Raw genomic sequence first — 22,423 nt, forward strand, 5'->3', positions numbered from 1 at the left:
TAACAACAACAAAACAATTATGATTGTCAATATCATGCCCATCACGACAGGCACTGCATGTGTGATGGTAACCATAGAAAAGAGGGCAATTATATACAATTAGCATTTTCTGCTCAATAAAAGAACTAATCTATTGCTTTCACAGTATTCCAACATGGATCTTTCCCCACTTATTCACTGTTTTTAACCCTATATGAGGAGGGAAGGAGAGGAATTCCACACTTGGGATCTTGTTGCATACCTACATTTGTGCATATAGATCCAGGGCCACCTGGCCAAGTAACCTCCAGGAAAGGGGGGATAAAGAAGGTATCAACTAGTGGTTCTTAAAGTGTGGTCCCCAAAGCAGCAACTTCAGCATCTCTGGGTACTTGTTAGAAATGTGAAACTTCAGGCCCTACCCCAGACCTCTGAACTGGACACTGTGGGAGTGAGGTCCAGACATCTGTGTGCTGACAAACCCTCCAGGTGATGCTGAAACATGCTAAAGTTTGCCAAAGTCTGAGAACCAGTGGAGACATTTCTACAGTTGAAATGCATGTTCCATTGCAAGTAGTCTGGACTGGCTGACATTCACTTCAAGGCCCCAGAACATTTCCACGAAGGCATCCATTAGATAGTATGTACAGACAGAGCATCATCATGATGGCTCAGGGAAAGCACCTAAAGGCGCCCAGTCCCTAATAGTCCCTCAACATTCCCAGGGAAATGTTCAACCAACTTCATCATTTTCTGTCTTTACTGCTCCTTCAGAGGGAAGTCTTCCAACTTTGTGGTTTGCTCAGAACAGAACAATTTAGAAAGGAGGACGTTGGGAGGCCTTCAGGAAACAGGCTCATGATTGGGCTCCCAGAAGCTACTGAGGAAGCATATAGAATACATCTTTTTCACAACCAGAGAGAATATATGATTGCTCATCTTGGATAACTTGCAAATGCAATTTCTCTGACAAGGCAATCTAAGCGCCTCTGCAAATTCCAGGATTCTGGAAGCTGTCACCAGGTCCAGCAAACATGGAGGCCTAAGTTCAAAGCATGGGAGTAGCAGGTACTTTATGTCCTCCAGAGCTGGACAGGGAAGGAAGCAGAAGAGGGGACAGCGGTGGTTTTTGCCCCAGAAAACACCAGGTATTGACCCAGGGCCTCAGGAATCAACATGGCTGCTTGACCCAGCAGACAGTAAGAAGCTTGAGGGGGCTCAGTCTTCCAGGGTTGAACATTAATTCTGTATCCTACACTTGTGGTTCTTTATCTTCCCTTCCTTGGCATGTGGTAAGTTTTCCCCCAAATACTTATGACTCACTCTTTCTCCTCAGTTTGCTCTTTGCTCCATGTCCACTGGACTAAATTCTACAGTAGAAAGAGTACAGGTATCAGAGTCAGCCTTAAGCTTGAATTTAATACTCCACCATTTGTTTTCTACTTGTGTGACCTCATGTACGCTTCTTAACCTCTGAGTCTCAATTTACTCACCTATAAAGTGGAATTAATAAGGCCTACCATCCAGGTTGTTGTCATAATTAAAACAAGTATTGTAGGTAAAGTGTCCAGTGTATGGACCCACTCAAAACACGCTGCATTCTTTCTTTCCCTCTTCTTTCCACCATGCATGGGTACAGTTGGGAGTATTTTTTTTTTTAAGCTACTGAGGCCAATAGGCAAATGAAATCATTATATCTCACCAAGGAAGAGTAATTTGTTTTCATGTACTGAAGTAGGACAAAGACGCAGCAGAGCCTCAGCCCTCACAAAACAGGATGGACACACACACACACAACCCTCTTTTTATTTGTGTAAATGAGGATCTGGGCATTTAACTGAGAGGTGGAACTCTGAAATTAAATACTGTGTGTGGAAAGGATCTGACCATTACCCTCAGCCCCACTGCAGAAGCCTAAGAGGGGCATGTGATGCTCTGTCCTAAATGCCTCTCACCACAGTGGTACACGTACATCTCCCCACAGGGACCCCAATTCCCCAGTATATCCATTGAGACTAGGTTGTAATAAACCATTAAGCAGTCACAGTTTAAAGCACACAACATAGCCTTCAAGTTGCTGGACCTGCCCAGCCTCCCCACCTGTCACCAAGCAGGACCCCATGGGGCTTTCCCAGAACAGCCTTGCCCCCTCACCCCATCATGTTCTCCACCTGCCTCTTGTCTATAGAAACACTTTAGCCTCCTAGGCCTTCCCCGATCTCCAAAGAGTAAATTTAATCAGTGAGGTGAGAAAACTCAGAAAGGAAAACAGTCAAGCAAGACAACATAATAATAGTTTAGCTATTAAACAAAGCCAAGGACCTTTAGTTCCTCCTCAAGGACTATAGATAATATTCTGAGCCACATCTTTTGAGCTGTTTTGCAGAGACTGAAACACCCACCAGATGGAAGAAGTTAACTGTATGGCGCCCACAAGCACGTAGACCTCAGACGGGTTGGAACCAGAAGGTTCGTGATGCTGATGTTGTTGACTCCCCATTACCGCACCACCGACCAATCGGAAGAATGTCCACAAGCTGATCACAACCCCCCTCCCTCACCCTGTCTTTAAAAACGTTTCCTTGAAAGCCTTCGAGGAGTTCAGGCCTTTTGAGCACTAGCTGCCCTGGACTCCTTGCTTGGCACCTGCAATAAACGCTGCACTTTCCTTCACCACCACCTGGTGTCAGTAGATTGGCTTTACTGTATATGGACAAGTGACCCAAGTTTGGTTCAGTAACACACCCAGTGGAAGGTGGCTGAGTGGAGGCCTGGCGCTGGATTGATACACGTGTGGTCTTCCCTGACATCTAGACTCACAAGGTAACACAGAGATTCATGGTTGCCAGGTTGTCCGGATGGTGTACTAGGCACCGTACCTGGCTCCAAGGCTCCACCTGCCACTCCTCGCAGGGCTCCAGGTTACAGCTCATGCTCAGGGGAGGAGGAGGGCCAGCCAGGAACTGGCAGTGAAATGGCCTCAGGCTGCGGTGGTCCCGGCTGTCCACACACTGAATCTCCCGGATCTGGAAGCCCCCGCTGCAGTTTCTGGAGCACTGTATGGAGAGCGAGAGAAAAGGGGACACCTGAGTCCTTGGTATCAGACCGTCCACGCCCGGATTCCCAGGGGTTTCACAAAGCATCACGAAGTTCCAGGCTTCCAGTCACGAAGAAGGGTTAGTAAACTGTCTTCCCTCAGAAAGGGAGTCACTTGAGCAGCTCCCCAAGAGGGGCCTCCTAATGTCAGAAAATGCAGGTGTGGAAGGGTGAAAACCAGGTGAAAAGTCCAGTTCTGTCACTCACACATAGTGAGCCCTTGGGCGAGCCGCAGAAACATTCTGAGCCTCAGCTGTCATATCTGTAGACTGGGATAGTAACCATTACCTATGGGACTGTTGTGAAGATTACAGCTGCAGGGGTGGGCTTGGGGTGAGGCTGGCGCAGCATCCACTCAGTGGGTGGATGTTCCCTAAGATGCCTGTGTCCATTTGAGGCAAACGGAACTGCTGTTCGGGGAGCCCTCTGCAAAGCCACAGCCAACTGTCCCTCAAAATCCTACTGAAAACCCATTTTCTCCCTGAGTGTGAATGCAGGTTGGGTTACCTTGTTTCAAGGGAAGGGCCTCTATAAGGAAAATAAACTGAATAACTGCTCAGTGGCTTGATTCAGTGAGTGGGCCAACCCTGTCCTTGCCCCTATTGCCAGGTTTCCCCCTACAGCACCATCGCCCACCATCCTTCCTTCTATAGCCCCCATCACCAAGGGTTTTCTCAGCGTGTGCCTGCAGCAAGCCCTTACAGAGGCCCCCCTCACACCCCCTACCCTGTGCCCATACCTTGCGCAGCGGCCCCTGCACCCTGCTCTCAGTAAAGGGCACTGTTCACTCGCAGGCTGCTGATTTCCTTAAGATCATGATAAACACGGCTGAGCCTGGGTCACCTAAAACCAGAGTTTACGTGGCCTATTCTGGAGGACTTCTTTGGTTCACTCTCTGACCTCTTGGATTCTGGAAGCTTCTCCATCCCCCACCCCGTTAGATTTTACTTAATCGTAACTTGAGCTTCCAAGACTTGGTCTGTCTACAGTCTGTGTAGAAAGCTGGTGCCATCAGTTTCCCTTCAGCTTGTCTTGCCTGTGCATCCTAGTCTCTCAAGGCCAGTCCTGGCCTGTCTTGTCACTGCCCACACTCCGGTGGGGACCCGAAGTAGGTGGCATGGAGCCTGATCTCTGTGCTCCTCAGCCCCTCTCCCCCAGATTCTCCGTGGATTAACAGTATGTCCTGTGGTCCTTGTGTCCCAAATATTCCTTCCTCCACCCTTCGCATTACTTGCTACTGCCCCTCCTTTAACTTAGCATAAATGTCACCTTCTCTGCGAGGCCTTCCTTGAATACCTTCTCCAAAGGATACCTATCCCTCTTGTTATTTATCTCAGATCCTTCCTTGTTTCCATCAAAAGAACTTGAAATGTGAAACAACTTTTATTTATTCTGTCCATCCTTTCTATTAAACTATCACTGCCCTGAAGTTGGAAGCCTACCTGCCCTGGCCACCACTGCGTCTTGAGCATCTAGCATGGGGCTAGGTGCAGCACAGATGTTCCCCACAGCTTGCTGAATGAATATATGAATTCTGAGAAAAGAGCAACTGGGGGCTCCCAGTGGACTAAAGAGATCTGTGGTCGCTATAAAGAGCATCCTTCTTCACCCTCTCAATCCTTCCATTGATGATCTCATTACAGTCTTGGCTGAGAAAATGCACCACCACCAAGGTGTGCGCATTGCTGTAAGGTGTATTTTCATCTGGCCCTCTCTCTACATGGTAAAATATCATGCTTTCTGGTTATGGTGGCATAATCATACTTGTAGGGATGTGGATGGTGAAAGAAAATTCCTCAAAACCTTTCAGTAGAGGTATATCCCAAAATACTGATCCCCATCCTTCTGCCACCAGGCAGATTGCACAAGTCACCTGACATCAAACCTTGGGCTGTAACATAGAAGATGTGGGCCCATATGACAAGGGGGCAGATTGATGCTCTAATGCTTCCATAAATCAAGTGTGTTTAGCTTCTCAGAAATAAGCAACACTTGCCAGACAGCCCCCGCAAAAAATTCAAAATTTCATTTGCCTGCCATGCTGTAAGTACACAGAGAAAAAAGTAACTGCCAATTTAAAATCAGTCACAGAACAGGAGCTTCTGGGTTGGTGAACACATGGAGGTGCTGGGAGAGTGGTGTGCCTGAAGAAGGCATGGGAACTCTGCTCCCATTCCCCGTGCCTTGCCCTATGCATCCCTTTCATCTGGCTGTTCCTGAGTTATATCATTTTATGATCAACCGCGGATCTACCGTGTGGATGACAGGGTCTTGGTGCTCCGACTGGGGGTCAGGCCTGTGCCTCTGAAGTGGGAGAGCTGAGTTCAGGACATTGGTCCACCAGAGCTCCCGGCTCCACGTAATATCAAACGGCGAAAGCTCTCCCAGAGATCTCCACCTCAACGCTAAGACCCAGCTCTACTCAACAACAAGCAAACTACAGTGCTGGAGACCCTATGCCAAACAACCAGCAAGAAAGGAACACAACCCCACCCATTAGCAGAGAGGCTGCCTAAAATCATACTCAGTTCACAGACACCCCAAAACACACCACAAGCCCAACAGAAAGACAAGATCCAGACTCATCCACCAGAACACAGGCACTAGTCCCCTCCACCAGGAAGCATACACAACCCACTGAACCAACCTTAACCACTGGGGTAAGACACCAAAAACAATGGGAAGTACGAACCTGCAGAATGTGAAAAGGAGACCCTAAACACAGTAAGTTAAGCAAAATGAGAAAACAGAGAAACACACAGCAGAAAAAGGAGTAACGTAAAAACTCACCAGACCAAACAAATGAAGAGGAAAGAGGCAGTATACCTGAAAAAGAATTCAGAATAGGGAGAGTAAAGATGATCCTAAAATTGGAAATAGAATGGAGAAAATACAAGAAACGTTTAACAAGGAACTAGAAGAACTAAAGAGCAAACAAACAATGATGAACAACACAATAAATGAAATTAAAAATTCTCTAAAAGGGATCAATAGCAGAATAACTGAGGCAGAAGAACGGATAAGTGACTTAGAAGATAAAATAGTGGAAATAACGACTGCAGAGCAGAATAAAGAATAAAAGAATGAAAAGAATTGAGGAGAATCTCAGAGACATCTGGGACAGCATTAAATGCACCAACATTCGAATTATAGGGGTTCCAGAAGAGAAGAGAAAAAGAAAGGGACTGAGAAAATATCTGAAGCGATTATGGTTGAAAATTTCCCTAATATGGAAAGGAAATAGTCAATCAAGCGCAGAGAGTCCCATACAGGATAAATCCAAGGAGAAACACGCCAAATCACATATTAATCAAACTATCAAAAATTAAATATAAAGAAAAAATATTTAAAGCAGCAAGGGAAAAACAACATACACGGGAATTCCTATAAGCTAACAACTGATCTTTCAGCAGAAACTCTGCAAGCAAGAAGAGAGTGGCAGGACATACTGAAAGTGATGGAAGGGAAAAACCTACAACCAAGATTACTCTACCCAGCAAGGATCTCATTCAGATTCGATGGAGAAATTAAAACCTTTATAGACAAGCAAAAGTTAAGAGAATTCAGCACCACCAAACGAGCTTTACAACAAATGCTAAAAGAACTTCTCTAGGCAGGAAACACAAGAGAAGGAACAGAACTACAATAACAAACCCGAAACAATTAAGAAAATGGTAATAGGAACATACGTATCAAAAATTACCTTAAATGTAAATGGATTAAATGCTTCAACCAAAAGACACGGATTGGCTGAATGGATACAGAAACAAGACCCATACATATGGTGTTTACAAGAGACCCACTTCAGACCTAGGGACACATACAGACTGAAAGTGAGGGGATGGAAAAAGATATACCATGCAAATGGAAATCAAAAGAAAGCTGGAGTAGCAATTCTCATATCAGACAAAATAGACTTTAAAATAAAGACTATTACAAGAGACAAAGAAGGACACTACATAATGATCAAGGGATCGATCCAAGAAGAAGACATAATAATGGTAAATGTTTATGCACCCAACATAGGAGCACCTCGATACATAACGCAAATGCTAAGAGCCATAAAAGGGGAAATCGACAGTAACACAATCACAGTAGGAGACTTTAACACCTCACTTTCACCAATTGACAGATCATCCAAAATGAAAATAAATAAGGAAACACAAGCTTTAAATGATACATTAAACAAGTTGGACTTAATTGATATTTATAGGACATTCCATCCAAAAACAACAGAATACAGTTTCTTCTCAAGTGCTCATGGAACATTCTCCAGTATAGATCATACCTTGGGTCACAAATAAAGCCTTGGAAAATTTAAGAAAATTGAAATCATATCAAGTATGTTTTCCGGCCACAATGCTATGAGACTAGATATCAACTACAGGAAACAACCTGTAAAAAATACAAACACATGGAGGCTAAACAATATACAACTTAATAACCAAGAGATCACTGAAGAAACCAAAGAGGAAATCAAAAAATACCTAGAAACAAATGACAATGAAAACACGATGACCCAAAACCTGTGGGATGCAGCAAAAGCAGTTCTAAGAGGGAAGTTTATAGCAATACAATTCTACCTCAAGGTACTAGAAACATCTCAAATAAACACCCTAACCTTACACCTAGAGCAATTAGAGAAAGAACAAAAAAACCCCAAAGTTCGCAAAAGGAAAGAAATCATAAAGATTGGATCAGAAATAAATGAAGGAAACAATAGCAAAGATCAACAAAACTAAAAGCTGGTTCTTTCAGAAGATAAACAAAATTGATAAACCATTAGCCAGACTCATCAAGAAAAAGAGGGAGAAGACTCAAATCAATAGAATTAGAAATGAAAAAGGAGAAGTAACAACTGACACTGCAGAAATACAAAGGATCATGAGAGATTACTACAAGCAAGTATATGCCAATAAAATGGACAACCTGGAAGAAATGGACAAATTCTTAGAAAAGCACAACCTTCCAAGACTGAGCCAGGAAGAAAGAGAAAATATAAACAGACCAATCAAAAGCACTGAAATTGAAAATGTGAATAAAATTCTTCCAACAAACAAAAGCCCAGGACCAGATGGCTTGCCAGGTGAATTCTATCAAACGTTTAGAGAAGAGATAACACCTATCCTTCTCAAACTCTTCCAAAATATGGCAGAGGGAGGAACACTCCCAAACTCATTCTATGAGGCCACCATCACCCTGATACCAAAACCAGACAAAGATGTCACAAAGAAAGAAAACTACAGGCCAATATCACTGATGAACATAGATGCAAAAATCCTCAACAAAATACTAGCAAACAGAATCCAACAGCACATTAAAAGGATCATACACCATGATCAAGTAGGGTTTATTCCAGGAATGCAAGGATTCTTCAATATACGCAAATCAATCAGTGTGATAAACCATATTAACAAATTGGAGAAAAACCATATGATCACCTCATAGATGCAGAAAAAGCTTTTGACAAAATTCAACACCCATTTATGATTAAAAAAAAACCTTCCTGAAAGTAGGCATAGAGGGAACTTACCTCAACATAATAAAGGCCATATATGACAAAACCACAGCCAACATCACTCTCAATGATGAAAAATGGAAACCATTTCCACTAAGATCAGGAACAAGACAAGGTTGTCCACTCTCACCATTATTATTCAACATAGTTTTGGAAGTTTTAGCCACAGCAATCAGAGAAGAAAAAGAAATAAATGGAATCCAAATCAGAAAAGAAGAAGTAAAGCTGTCACTGTTTGCAGATGACATACTATACATAGCGAACTGTAAAGATGCTACCAGAAAACTACTAGAGCTAATCAATGAATGTGGTAAAGTAGAAGGATACAAAATTAATGCACAGAAACCTCTTGCATTCCTATACACAAATGATGAAAAATCTGAAAGAGAAATTAAGGAAACACTCTCATTTACCACTGCAACATAAAGAATAAAATACCTAGGAGAAAACCTACCTAAGGAGACAAAAGACCTGTATGCAGAAAACTATAAGACACTCATGAAAGAAATTAAAGATGATACAAATAGATGGAGAGATATACCATGTTCTTGGATTGGAAGAATCAACACTGTGAAATGTCTATACTACCCAAAGCAATCTACAGAGTCAATGCAATCCTTATCATATGACCAATGGCATTTTTCACAGAACTAGAACAAAAAATTTCACAACTTGTGTGGAAACACAAAGACCCCGAATAGCTAAAGCAATCTTGAGAAAGAAAAACGTAGCTGGAGGAATCAGGCTCCCAGACTTCATACTATACTACAAAGCTACAGTAATAAAGACAGTATGGTACTGGCACAAAAACAGAAATATAGATCAATGGAACAGGATAGAAAGCCCAGAGATAACCCCACACACATATGTTTACCTTATTTTTGATAAAGGAGGCAAGAATATACAATGGAGAAAAGACAGCCTCTTCAGTAAGTGGTACTGGGAAAACTGGACAGCTACATGTAAAAGAATGAAATTAGAACACTCTCTAACACCATACACAAAAATAAACTCCAAATGGATTAAAGACTTAAATGTAAGGCCAGACACTATAAAACTCTTAGAGGAAAACATAGGCAGAATGCTCTATGACATAAATCACAGCAAAATCCTTTTCGAACCACCTCCTAAAGAAATGGATATAGGGCTTCCCTGGTGGCGCAGTGGTTGAGAGTCTGCCTGCCGATGCAGGGGACACGGGTTTGTGCCCCGGTCCGGGAAGATTCCACATGCCACGGAGCGGCTGGGCCCGTGAGCCATAGCCGCTGAATCTGCGTGTCCAGAGCCTGTGCTCCACAACAGGAGAGGCCACAACAGTGAGAGGCCCGGGTACAGCAAAAAAAAAAAGAAATGGATATAAAAACAAAAATAAACAAATGGAATCTAATGAAACTTAAAAGCTTTTGCACAGCAAAGGAAACCATAAACAAGACGAAAAAACAACCCTCAGAATGGGAGAAAATATTTGCAAGTGAAGCAACTGACAAAGGATTAACCTCCAAAACTTACAAGCAGCTCATGCAACCCAATATCAAAAAAACAAACAACCCAATCCAAAAATGGGCAGAAGACCAAAATAGACATTTCTCCAAAGATATACAGATCTCCAACAAACACATGAAAGAATGCTCAACATCACTAATCATTAGAAAAATTCAAATCAAAATTACAATGAGGTATCACCTCACACCAGTCAGAATGGCCATCATCAAAAAAGCTACAAAAAAAAAAAAAAAGCTACAAACAATAAATGCTGGAGAGGGTGTGGAGAAAAGGGAACCCTCTTGCACTGCTGGTGGGAATGTAAATTGATACAGCCACTATGGAGAACACTATGGAGGTTCTTTAAAAAACTAAAAATAGAACTACCATACGACCCAGCAATCCCACTACTGGGCATATACCCTGAGAAAACCGTAATTCAAAAAGAGTCATGTACCACAATGTTCATTGCAGCTCTATTTACAATAGCCAGGATATGGAAGCAACCTAATTGTCCATCGACAGATGAATGGATAAAGAAGATGTGGACATATATACAATGGAATATTACTCAGCCATAAAAAGAAACGAAATTGAGTTATTTGTAGTGAGGTGGATGGACCTAGAGTCTGTCATACAGAGTGAAGTAAGTCAGAAAGAGAAAAACAAATACCGTATGCTAACACATATATATGGAATCTAAAAAAAAAAAAAAAAAAGTTCTGAAGAACCTAGGGGCAGGACAGGAATAAAGACGCAGATGTAGAGAATGGACTTGAGGACACGGGGAGGGGGAAGGGTAAGCTGGGACGAAGTGAGAGAGTGGCATGGACATATATACACTACCAAACGTAAAATAGCTAGTGGGAAGCAGCCGCATAGCACAGGGAGATCAGCTCGGTGCTCTGTGACCACCTAGAGGGGTGGGATAAGGAGGGTGGGAGGGAGATGCAAGAGGGAGGAAATATGGGGACATAGGTATATGTATAGTTGATTCATTTTGTTATAAGGCAGAAACTAACACACCATTGTAAAGCAATTATACTCCAATAAAGATGTTAAAAAATAAAATAAAATCAGCCACAGAACAAATGCAGAAGCATGCTAATAATTTCCACACAAAGCAGCCATTTGTCTGACAAACAGATTTCCAGGAAATAACCCATGGTTAAAACAAGAGGGCTCTTTATTAGGAAGAGGAATTTTCTAAGACATAAGTGTACAATGGGGTTTTGTTTTCTTATTTTTCATTTGTTGCTACTACCTGTTATTCCTAGATTTTTCTAATTTGCATTACCTTTTTGTCAAAGCGTACATTCACATTCAGTGGGAAATGAAGTTTATTAATATGGTGAAGTAAATAATAAGGGAAGATACTAAATCTGTGACTCTTCTGTTTCATTTTCAGAAGGGCCTCTGATTCAGTTAGCAGGAGTGAAGTGGCAGGATATAACTGTTTTGCCTTTGTTTGCTGAATGCCAATTATCCTATTCATTTTCTTATTGCCCTAAAGGAGGGTTATTTGTATTCAAGCTTTCCTAACCTGGAGTCTGTGGACCAGACTGAGGACAGGAGCCAGACTGAGGAGAATGGAAAGACTGGCTAATGCCCAGTTGTGTCCAAACAGGCCTAATCATTTTCTGCTTCTCACACCAGTTTGTTTAACTGATGTGATCAGCAAACCAGACTGAGTTAGAAAGAAAATTCCTCTTAGCTTACAGGAGCCCCTGGCAGAGAGAAAATGAAATCACGACCATTTCTTCCTTGTGTTGATTCTGATTTATGCAGTCATCCTGATATAGTTTCCACGTTAGACTGCTACCAAGTGTTCAGATGAGTATAATAAAGTTAACCAACGTGGGATTGGGAGGTCAGCAGATTGCATTCAAGTACGACCCTGACACCAAGTGGCTACGTGACTTTACCTGTCTAAGCCTCTGTTTCTCCATCGGAATTGAAAGGAGGATAAGCTGGATGGTTAAATTCTCCCAGCATTCTAGAGTGATATGTGTCTGGGATCACTGGACTTGTATTCTGCTTTGATTTCAGAATACTTTCTTGCTCTCCAAGTACTAAACCAGGATATGGAAATAATTCTTTTCTGTTCCTTTCCTTATGTTAAACAGATTCATAAGACTCTTAAGATCAAATAATTCATTCCAAAAATTCTGTGTTGAACAGCACCCAAATTCATCTGTCCGTCTTCCCCCCACCCCATTCACACTTCACTTCCTCCCTGTTACTGGGCCCTTAACTATATTCCGGCTCCTGTATCCCAATCTAGCAGAAGGAAGAAGTCATGTAATGAGTAGAAGTTGTAAAGATTATATGTCAAAAGTCGTTCATGATCTAGTGAGGGAACAAAGGAGGAGGCGGTCAACTTCAGTTCATGATTCAACTTGAGTTGAATCATGTAAGATGAGTAGATGCTTACTCAGCAGGCAAAATAGCGCGGGGGACATTCAAAGTGGGGGTAATGGCATATACGGGTGCGGTGCCATGAAGCAATAAGGCTTGTTCAGCAACATGTCCATCAGAATGCTAGAGCAGCGGGAAGGGGTGGACAAAGAGAGATGGGCAGGGGCCATGATAGGGCCTCACGGTCTGGACATCAGTCCTCAGCTAGAGTCGTCTTGACTTCATGCTTTCTGTGGTCCTAAAGGTTTCCATTGGATTGCTGTTCTTTTCTCTACTTGTGGATTCCTTCATCTAAAACACTTGGGGCTTCCAAGAGTGGGTAACAGTTTAGATGTACGACAAAGTATATCAAGAGAAAATAAATGCAGTGATTTTGAGTGTATTATTCACCTTCCAGCTGGTCAGTTTTTGCTTTCTGGGCACAAAATCTCCCCGATAACGTGCAGTTCTGTTTTGACTTTTGCACATCGGGCTTTGATGTATGTTTCTGGGAACACGTTATGTATGAGAGTCAGGCACTGTATTTAGCAAGACGGGGCTCTTTCTCTATTTTATTCATTTGTAAAAGTTCAGATCTAAAAAAAATGTAGCACTGAATATTATGAAACTCAAAGCCATAAGAAAAGGCTGCCACTTTTATTTTCCAAAAAAAAGCTACAGGTAATAAGGTCAGCTACTGCTAAAATAAAATTGCAACACTACCTAGGTGGGAAGACAGGGCATTCCAAGGAAACGTAAAAATCTTTGATTCATTTCAGAAATAATCAAGATCTGTCAGACTTAACTACAAAAAGTTATTATCATTCTAAGAAAGATAATAAAGTTTACAAAACTGCAGGAGGTACAGGAAAAATGTTCAGTCAGGAAGTGTGTGGGGCTGTGAGGATGCATAGCTCTGGTGTCAAACCCAGGTGAAGGTTTTTCAAGTTCATCTTTGTCACTTACAGCATTTCTTCCAGCACAAGAATCACTTCTTTTCTTATGCGAATTTTAATGTTCTGTAATTGGCATGTGTCTTACAACTGATGTACATATTTACTGTGCAGTGTTTCCTTTCTTTCTGAAAGGCAGTCATTAAATTGATGACCTGTCCCCCAGTTGACGGTTTCCCAGAACTGAGAGTATTAGTACTAGCTGATCATGTGTTAGTGACTTAAACCCTCCAAGCCTTCATTTCCTCAGTGGGAATTATAAAGAAGGTCGTTTATTGGATAAAAATAAAACTGTTTACCTAAAATTCTTGTGTGGTGTCAGGCACTTGGTGATATTTGGCGAGTGCCAGGATGCAAGGTAGGTCAAGTCCTCCAAAGCTCATGGTTCACCTTGTCTGCTTATTCCTGGGGAGTGGAGACCTGATGGATGGACAGGACTTACTCCACTGCCACCTTTCCACAACACCCCTGCCCCAAGTCCAAGAAGCCAGAAGTTAGCAAACGCCTGAGAACTACTCCTAACCTTTACCCAGAGCTCAAAGTTTGCCCAAGGCTTCATCTGAACAGTCTTTTACCATTTACAAAGTTGTTGCACACACACTCTTTTGATCTGTACAACTTTATGAGATTAGTAGATGCCGTAGGATCCACTTCATTTCTTTAGAGTACTAAAGCTCCTAAGAGGTTGGAAGAAAGGACCAGCGTTCTATGCCGGTGACAAAGTGGAGCTGCCAACCCAGACGTGTCTGATCCCAGGCCCAGTGCTGCTTCCAGGATTCAATTCTGCAGAACTACGTTTTCTCAGGTACACTTCTGGGACAAACTTCAGGACTATGCCCTGGAATTTGTTTCAGACAGATCAATGCATGAAGAAGAAGCAAGCCATTCCAAAAAAAAAACAACTTCTAGACTTTTTAAAGGTAAAGATCTGAATGTACAGGCTCATTGTACTGCCATATGTATGAGAAACTGTCCATAGCAGTTGCATCAGGGCTCCATCATGGAGATGAGTGGTGCTCGAAACAGAAGCCCGTTAAACAGCTACAATTCAGACAGCACACACAGCAGTGGGGAGTTGTTGATGAGTAACCCAGGGCCTCTGGTGTGATCCCTGCGGGTTCAAGGGAGGCTGCAGAATACCCTTAGTCCTACAAGATTAAAGTGCCTCTGGATCTGGGGTAGTGGTCAGTGGGATAATGCAGAAAGATTCATGATCAAATTAGAATTCTTCCCTCGGAGAAAGTATTTGTGAAAAGGTAAACCATCAAGTTGGCAGAATCTAAACCCTCTGGATAGTTAAAGGCAAAACCAGGGGGTCTATTTTCCTACTCTAGGGTTTGGAGGTTGGCCACTGAATAAGTTTAAGAGTCCCGGTAGAACAGTGAAACTAAGGAGGCCTTCAAATATTTCCTAGTGTATGATTGGGACTTTAGACATGCATATGAACTGGTTAATAACGTGGTAGTCAAAAAGCTGTATCATTCAGTCACCAAAAATTTAAGATAAAATTTAAATCGACATTCCTAGGAAAAATGGAAGTCATGTATTCAATGTCCCCAATGATAGAAAAAACGGAAGTCAGGGCAATTGACTATCAGTAGTTAAATAGTGTCTTTGACATAAGGTTTATCTATTATCCTGAGAGAGGAGATATTTTCCTTACTGATAGGAATGGAGTAACTTTGAGGATTTGAGTTTAGATGGGTGGTTACCACATTCTGGAAGAACTTGGTGATGTGTCAGAGACAGCTTCTACAAAACACCAGGAGTCTACAGGGGTTAATAAATACATCTTCAAACCTCCTGGCCGTGAGAGAGAAGAGACCCAGAGACAGACACGGAAGGGATGAGCTGGCAGAGCAGGGCTTTCTTTAGGGGGTCTGACCCCAGAGAAGAGCTACCGGATCTCCCATGCAGGCTTTTATATCAGCTAGAATTCCTAGAATTTTACAGTGGAGGGACCTTTTTAAAAGTGTGAGCTATTTCACACATCTGTCCTTTCTATGAGCCATGTAATTTCCAAGGAAAGGATTAGTCCCAGCGATGGGAAAGTGGAAGTTCAGGACTTGGTCAACATTTGGCAAGGTCAGGGATAGAAATGTTGCTTGTGATTCTTCTGGATATGGAAGAGAACTTGTAGCCAGACATTTAGTCCTTTTCTGATCTTGAGTTTGTTATGAGTTGGAAGAGAAAGAAAAAAGAACCAGCATTTGTTCCTGAAAGAAAAATGGTATGAAAACAGAAAAAGGGAGGTTGGCAGGCATCAAAGAAATGCGTGGTGATTTTCTCAGGGACTCGCACTACTTTCTCTCTCTTGCCAAGGATCAGAGGCTTTCTTTGGGAAAAGGGGCCTAATGCAGCTAAATGACATTCCACACTCCTGTCTGTCAGATAAGTCTGCCAGGAGAACCAGAGACGTCCAGTGGGACACCTCACGGCCCTGCTTGTCTGGGGACGTGACTTTTCTACAAGATGAGGGCGCTAACCATCTAGAGGGGATGCCAGCCTCCCCAAATTTCTGGGTAGCTCTTTTCCCTTCTGTGTCAAGGCCATCAAGGGAAACTGGCTCCCCAGAGAGAAGACAGGAGCCTGCAGGGTGTCTTACAGGTGGGTGCGCTTCACAAACAGAAGGTGTATGCACAGCTCATACCTCTCACCCCTTCTGCCAAGCAGCTCTTAACCCCACCTCTGACCAATGTCTCTACGACCTGACTGCATCTGTATCCCCCAGGGGCTGGCTCAGCCCCATCAGGGTGACAGGCAGGTCGGGCCTGACTGGTGCCCAGAAGAACCAAGCCTGACTAATCCTAAAACCTGATAAAGCCTTTCACGAGGGACTATGCAGGCAGCACAGAGAAATGAGTAACCACAGCTAGATTAGCAAGGACAGGAAAATCGCACTTCCGAAAGATCAATATAGGACATACACTTTTGTTTGTGTTTTTTTTTGCGGTATGCGGGCCTCTCACTGCTGTGGCCTCTCCCGTTGCGGAGCACAGGCTCCGGACGCGCAGGCTCAGCGGCCGTGGCTCACGGGCCCAGCCGCTCCGCGGCATGTGGGATCTTCCCGGACCGGGGCACGAACCCGTGTCCCCTGCATCGGCAGGCGGACTCTCAACCACTGCGCCACCGGGGAAGCCCAGGATATACACTTTCAAAGACCAAATGTGTCTTTCCGTTTCCGTTTTCTTTTCATTTTGAGTCTGACAGGTTCAATGTTATACTTGCTTTGTGAGCAGCTGCTGAATGATGATTTAATTACACTTGTGCTAACGTATCATTATTAATTAAAATGCTAAACTCAAGCAGTTTAGAAATAGTGCTGCATGCTGGACAAGCAATTAGTTACACAAATTAAATTTTTTCTTTCTCAGTTTATCTGGTAAGGGAAGACAGGCAGATAAAAACTTGTGGGCTACTGAAAACTGCTTGTTCTCAGGCTATTGTGTAACTTGAAGCAGGCCTACGGTAACACCTGATTTACGCATTCACCAGTTTATCAAAGCAAAGGGCAGAAAGGAGGCAGGAAGGGAGGAAGGAAACCTGCTTTAGCAAATGACCTCGTATAAGTCCCTCCCCGCCCCCGACACCCCCAACACTGCTGAACCTGACCAGTTACCTTGCTCCAGTTTCCCACTTTCCAGCCAGCGCAGGGACGGAGGTGGCACCTCTTAGCAGGGTCAGGCCTCTGCAGGGCAGCGCAGTCGGAATCCATGTGGGTGCTGCACTACACGCTCCGCCAGTAGGCCCCCAGGCCACACGTGGTGGAACACTGCCGGGGGTGTGGAGGGGAGGAGAGAGAAGAGGCTCAGGGCCACTTTCTCAGACACACCCCACCCCACCCTGGAGTTGGGGGTCCTCAATCTCAGCTACTCACTAAAATGGCCTGCAGAGCTTTTGAACAAACCAGCGCTGAGGCTCCAGCCCCAAACAATCTGAACGCTTGTGGGTAGGGCTCAGGCAGGAGTATTTAAGAAACAAATCCCAGGTGATTCTAATAAGCAGCCAGGCTTGGGAATCCCTGATTTCTCTGTGGGAGGAAAACCCAGTGCAAATGGAGATGTGCTTCCCTTTAAAAAGTATCCTGGTGGATAGACCTAGAGTCTGTCATACAGAGTGAAGTAAGTCAGAAAGAGAAAAACAAATACCGTATGCTAACCCATACATATGGAATATAAAAAAAAAAATGGTCATGAAGAACCTAGGGGCAAGCTGGGAATAAAGACACAGACCTACTAGAGAAAGGACTTGAGGATATGGGGAGGGGGAAGGGTAAGCTGGGACAAAGGAAGAGAGAGGCATGGACATACGTACACTACCAAATGTAAGGTAGATAGCTAGTGGGAGGCAGCCGCATAGCACAGGGAGATCAGCTGGGTGCTTTGTGACCACCTAGAGGGGTGGGATAGGAAGGCTGGGAGGGAGGGAGACGCAAGAGGGAAGAGATATGGGAACATATGTATATGCATAACTGATTCACTTTGTTATAAAGCAGAAACTAACACACCATTGTAAAGCAATTATACTCCAATAAAGATGTTAAAAAAAAAAGGTATCCTGGCGTGAAGGCCTGGGGAAGGGGGTGAGCTGCAGGCACGCTGCCGCATTTCACCAATGCTGCTCATAGAAAGGGAAGAGCAGAAAATAGCCTCGGTCAACATTTTCTCAACTGGCTCATTTATGGAGGTCAATTCTTCTCCTTAAAATTCTTTAGGATTGGATTTGAATCTCTCATAAGTTCCTAGCTTTTTTTCCTCTGTACTATATTATGTGTGTATATATATGATATACATTAGAGATAATAACAGCTGAAGTGAATAGACTGATTGCTCTAGTGGCCCCATTGTTCACACCCATGCTCTCTTTTCAATGGACTTCAGAGCTCCTCTCATCATATGGTGGAATGTATTTCCCCAGCTGCTGAATCGGGACTGTTCTTGCAACTTTCTCTTGCCAAGACATTGCAGTGGGTGCTGTTGTGTCAGTTCTCAAGAGGCCTTGCTTGTTCTGGTTCTCTCTTGGACCCTTGTCTCTGCCATGAGAATAAAACTGGGCTAGCCTGCTGGAGGATGAGAGATCATGTGAAACCCAGCTGGGTGACCCAGCCGAACCCATCTCAGACCAGCCAGCCTTCAGCTGACCCTTCAGCAAATGCATGACAAGCCAAGCTGAGGTCAGCTAAGCTCAGTCCGGGTCAGCAGATACTCCTAGCTGACCCAGAAACTCATGGACAAAAATTAATGTTTACTGAGATTTTGTGGTTGGTTGTTATATAGCGTTATTGTGGCAATGGACAACTGATACGACTACACAACAGGTACCTTTCCTATATTTTCTCTAACCTCTGAGACTCAGGATACGATTATAATTCTGCAGTTGACTGATTGTGCAATCTTTCTTAGTTTCCTAACGTCCCTAGCATGTGAAACTGGTGATAACACTAAGACCTCATTTAATAAGTTGCTGTGAGAACAACAGAGCTAATTCACACACAAAGTGAGTGCTCTACAAATGTTACCTATTAAACATAGTATACCTGCAAGGTCAGCGTTATGAGTCCCACTTTCCAGATTTCCCGGGGCCCAGAGAGCTTAGCAGTCATGCTTAAGGTCACACAGACAGTACAACGTTAATTTCACATTACGACATGGAGAAAAACATGACGTTTGCCCCAAACCCAGTACAGGAGCTAGTGAGACCAAATTCCCAGGCTACTGATGACCCTGGTACATCACAAGTGATGTCTACAGTTCTTTGTACCATATTTATGTTGTAAATAAACACATGTCTCTGGAGCTCTGAATCTAGTCCTGTTAGATTCAGATGTTGTGAGTAGACATTTGTTTAATTCCTTTTTGACAATTTCTATTTAGACAGCAAATGAGTCCAAAGGTGAAGCTGACAGGAGGATGTCCATGGAAAGCAGTAAGTAAAATGGGATCCCACTGATTGTCTCTTTAGTTAGTTTCAAATTAGGAGTGTGGCAGGGGGCTGGGGGTGGGGTGGGGGGGGGTGGTCAGAGAAGAGAGGAGGACCTTAAGGAGGCAGAAGGGACAACTTGCTTGTTCTGGGAACTTTCTCCCTCCTTACAGCTAGTGACCCTGTGACAACCGATTTACCAAGTCAAGGAGCAGGTTTGGGGGTGGTCAGAACTGGAAATGATGGGCAGCGCTACATCAGAATCCTGCGAAAACGGCTGTGAAAGGCTGCGGAAAATTTTACTGTCACTTCCATTTACAGGACTGCACAGCATACATTTCACTGACTGGCCCAAGGGATCCGACTGAATGATGAGGCAATTTGACGAGAGGTGACCTTCGGTCAAAATGCGATCCACACCCATGCATACTGCGAAGCACCTACATTTTCTGTCTTATAAACAGATATCAAAGCCAATGCTTACTGAGTACTTCCTATATGCCTGACACTCTCCTACATAGAGTTACTCCTTTTATCTCGTAACAATCTTATGAATCAGGCATCGTCATCATCCTCATTTTAAAGTTGAGGAAATGGGTGCAGTGAGAACATACAGTTAGTAAATGATGGAGCCAATACTCAAACCCAGAACATCTGCTTTCTAGATTTATGACTATTTACAGTGTTAACTCGGTTTTTATATCAATTCTTTAGTAATTTTCAAAATCACAGGCAGTTAGAGGAACATGCTGTGTATGCTGGGGGACATGAACACCCCTTCAACACAGGACAGAAAGGGAGGACACAGAGAGAGAAATTTCAGATCCAATGCTAAGGAACTTTAGAAATGACAATACTTCCAATCTTAAAGAGCAGGAAAGGCTTTATGGAAGAAGAAGCTCAAAGCTTGATACTGAAGAACAGGTAGAACGTAAAAGGACAAAGGAGAAAGAGAAGGAAGTTCCAGGCAGAGGAAACAGCATAAACAAATGCATTGACCTGAGACGAGCAGAAGGTTTAGTGGAAACTGAGCAGTTTCGATTTGGTGAAGCTTATGATGGATGACGTCATAGGAGGCAGTATGTTGAAAGCGGAATTATTCGAGGACCTGAAGGCTGTTGGATGTTAGAGTGGATTTTATCTGGTACGTAATGGAGAGACATTAATGATTTGTGATCAGGAGTTTGGAATGATTAGAAAATTCCGCTCAGAAGAGTAATATGGCAGTCTTACATCTCTCGTGACGAGGTATGGAAAGCATTGGGGAGGGGAGAGATTGGAAGTGCCCAGACCAGTAAAGGTAAAGGGAAGAGTCCTAGGGTTCTCCATTCTCAACTATTGGGGCACTATTGGTATTTTGGACTTCCCTCAATGTCACAGGACCCTCATTGTCTTTGGCTCTCAGACACTGAATGCTGGTAGCAGCCCCCATCCCCCATCATTGTAACAAACAAAAGCATCCCTACTCTTTTCCAGATGCCTCCCACTGTTAGATTGGAAACTCCTGAGCCTAAACTGACAGGAAAGGAAGAGGAGATGACAGAAATGATGAGATGACACAGACGTGAAAAACTGTCAGGGTTTTTCTAGTAGGACAAGGGAAGACTGATACCAGTGGTGATCCTGGGGTTCCTAAGGTGTGGTGACTGAGGGGCCAGCGATGCCATTATAGGGAGGGACAATCCTAAAGAAGCAACTTCAGATACGGGTAGAATAAAATACGGGTAGAATAAAATACGGGTAGAATAAAAAATCAGGGGAGGGTGGGAAACTCAAAACCCAAAGTTTTCATTCTGTATCCTAATCCTCTCAGACAGTTCTGTGTATTAAACATTTTGTCTCAAAAGATGCAGAAAGGGAACAGGCACCAAGCCCTGTCATGAAGGGGACTCCTGCCAAACGCGGAACTCTGTTCTTGTAATATCCTTGTAGCTTTACAAACCTCTGCAATCTGGGCCAATTCCCCCTTTCCAGCCAAACTGCCTAGAATTAATAGCTCTCAATGACTCCACCACGGTTGCCAAATTTTTGGTGAGCTATGATGTATTCAATAAGAGACTTTATTTCTGTCAAAGTCAAAGGTATGACATGAGATAGAATTAATTTTTGTATCTTGATCAAAATCAAAATGCATCAGTTAACCTCTGGGCTCAAACAGTCATCAGGATTGATAGGTACGTTTATTTAGGTTTAGTTTATTTGGATATAGTAACTTCTCGTTAGATCAATTAACATTTATCAATTAATTCACATGTATTAAATATCCTCAGGACAAATGCATTAAAACACATTTACATAAGAATATGAGAAAGGAAACTAATTTCTGGGTCATCCTAAAGCTACTTTTTTTTTTTTTTTTTGCGGTACTCGGGCTTCTCAGTGCTGTGGCCTCTCCCGTTGCGGAGCACAGGCTCCAGACGCGCAGGCTCAGCGGCCATGGCTCACGGGCCCAGCTGCTCCGCAGCCTGTGGGATCTTCCCGGACCGGGGCACGAACCCGTGTCCCCTGCATCGGCAGGCGGACTCTCAACCACTGTGCCACCAGGGAAGCCCCTAAAGCTACTTTTTAATGAAACTTTTGTATGAATTTGTGGACTGAGAAGAGCTGTCCATCTTTATTAACAGTCCTAATGTGGGGACTGTCCCATCTGAGAACTGTGATAACCTCCAAAAGGGTCTCTCCTTTGGGCTGCACTTTGGTATCTCCTTCCATCTCAATACTATAAATGTTCTCCCCAAAGTCACCAGTGACATTCTAATTGTAAGATCCATTAGGCCCACTGTCAGTCTTCATGTCCCTAGACGTCTGTGGCACCACATTTCTTGATTTAAGCCTTAAATATTAGACTGTTCCTTACCAGTCTTTCACATGGAATCTCATTGTCAGCCAGCTCCTTAAAATGTTGGTGTTTTCCAGTGTCCCAACCCTTGACAACTCTTTGCGGCCTACAGGCTGTGCTTGGGTGACCTCATTCACTTCCAAGGTTCTAACTTCTACCTATTGATCATGGCTACCAAATTTTATCTCCAGTTTTCACCTCTCTCAAGAACCTCAGACCCATACACACAAACATCTGCTG

The 22,423-nt window shown here is 43.4% G+C and overlaps 1 protein-coding gene across 1 annotated transcript in view; it reads right to left on the reverse strand.

Moving 5' to 3' along the window:
* The window catches only part of ADAMTS12 (ADAM metallopeptidase with thrombospondin type 1 motif 12), a 388,886-nt gene that overhangs the window by 39,197 nt on the left and 327,266 nt on the right, over nt 1-22,423 (reverse strand). Inside the window, 2 exon segments of the mRNA XM_065874119.1 lie at nt 2,859-3,035; nt 17,045-17,197. Coding sequence (XP_065730191.1) covers nt 2,859-3,035; nt 17,045-17,197 — 330 coding nt within the window.

The sequence above is a fragment of the Phocoena phocoena genome, chromosome 3 (assembly GCF_963924675.1).
Source record: "Phocoena phocoena chromosome 3, mPhoPho1.1, whole genome shotgun sequence".
NCBI classification, from domain to species: Eukaryota; Metazoa; Chordata; class Mammalia; order Artiodactyla; family Phocoenidae; genus Phocoena; species Phocoena phocoena.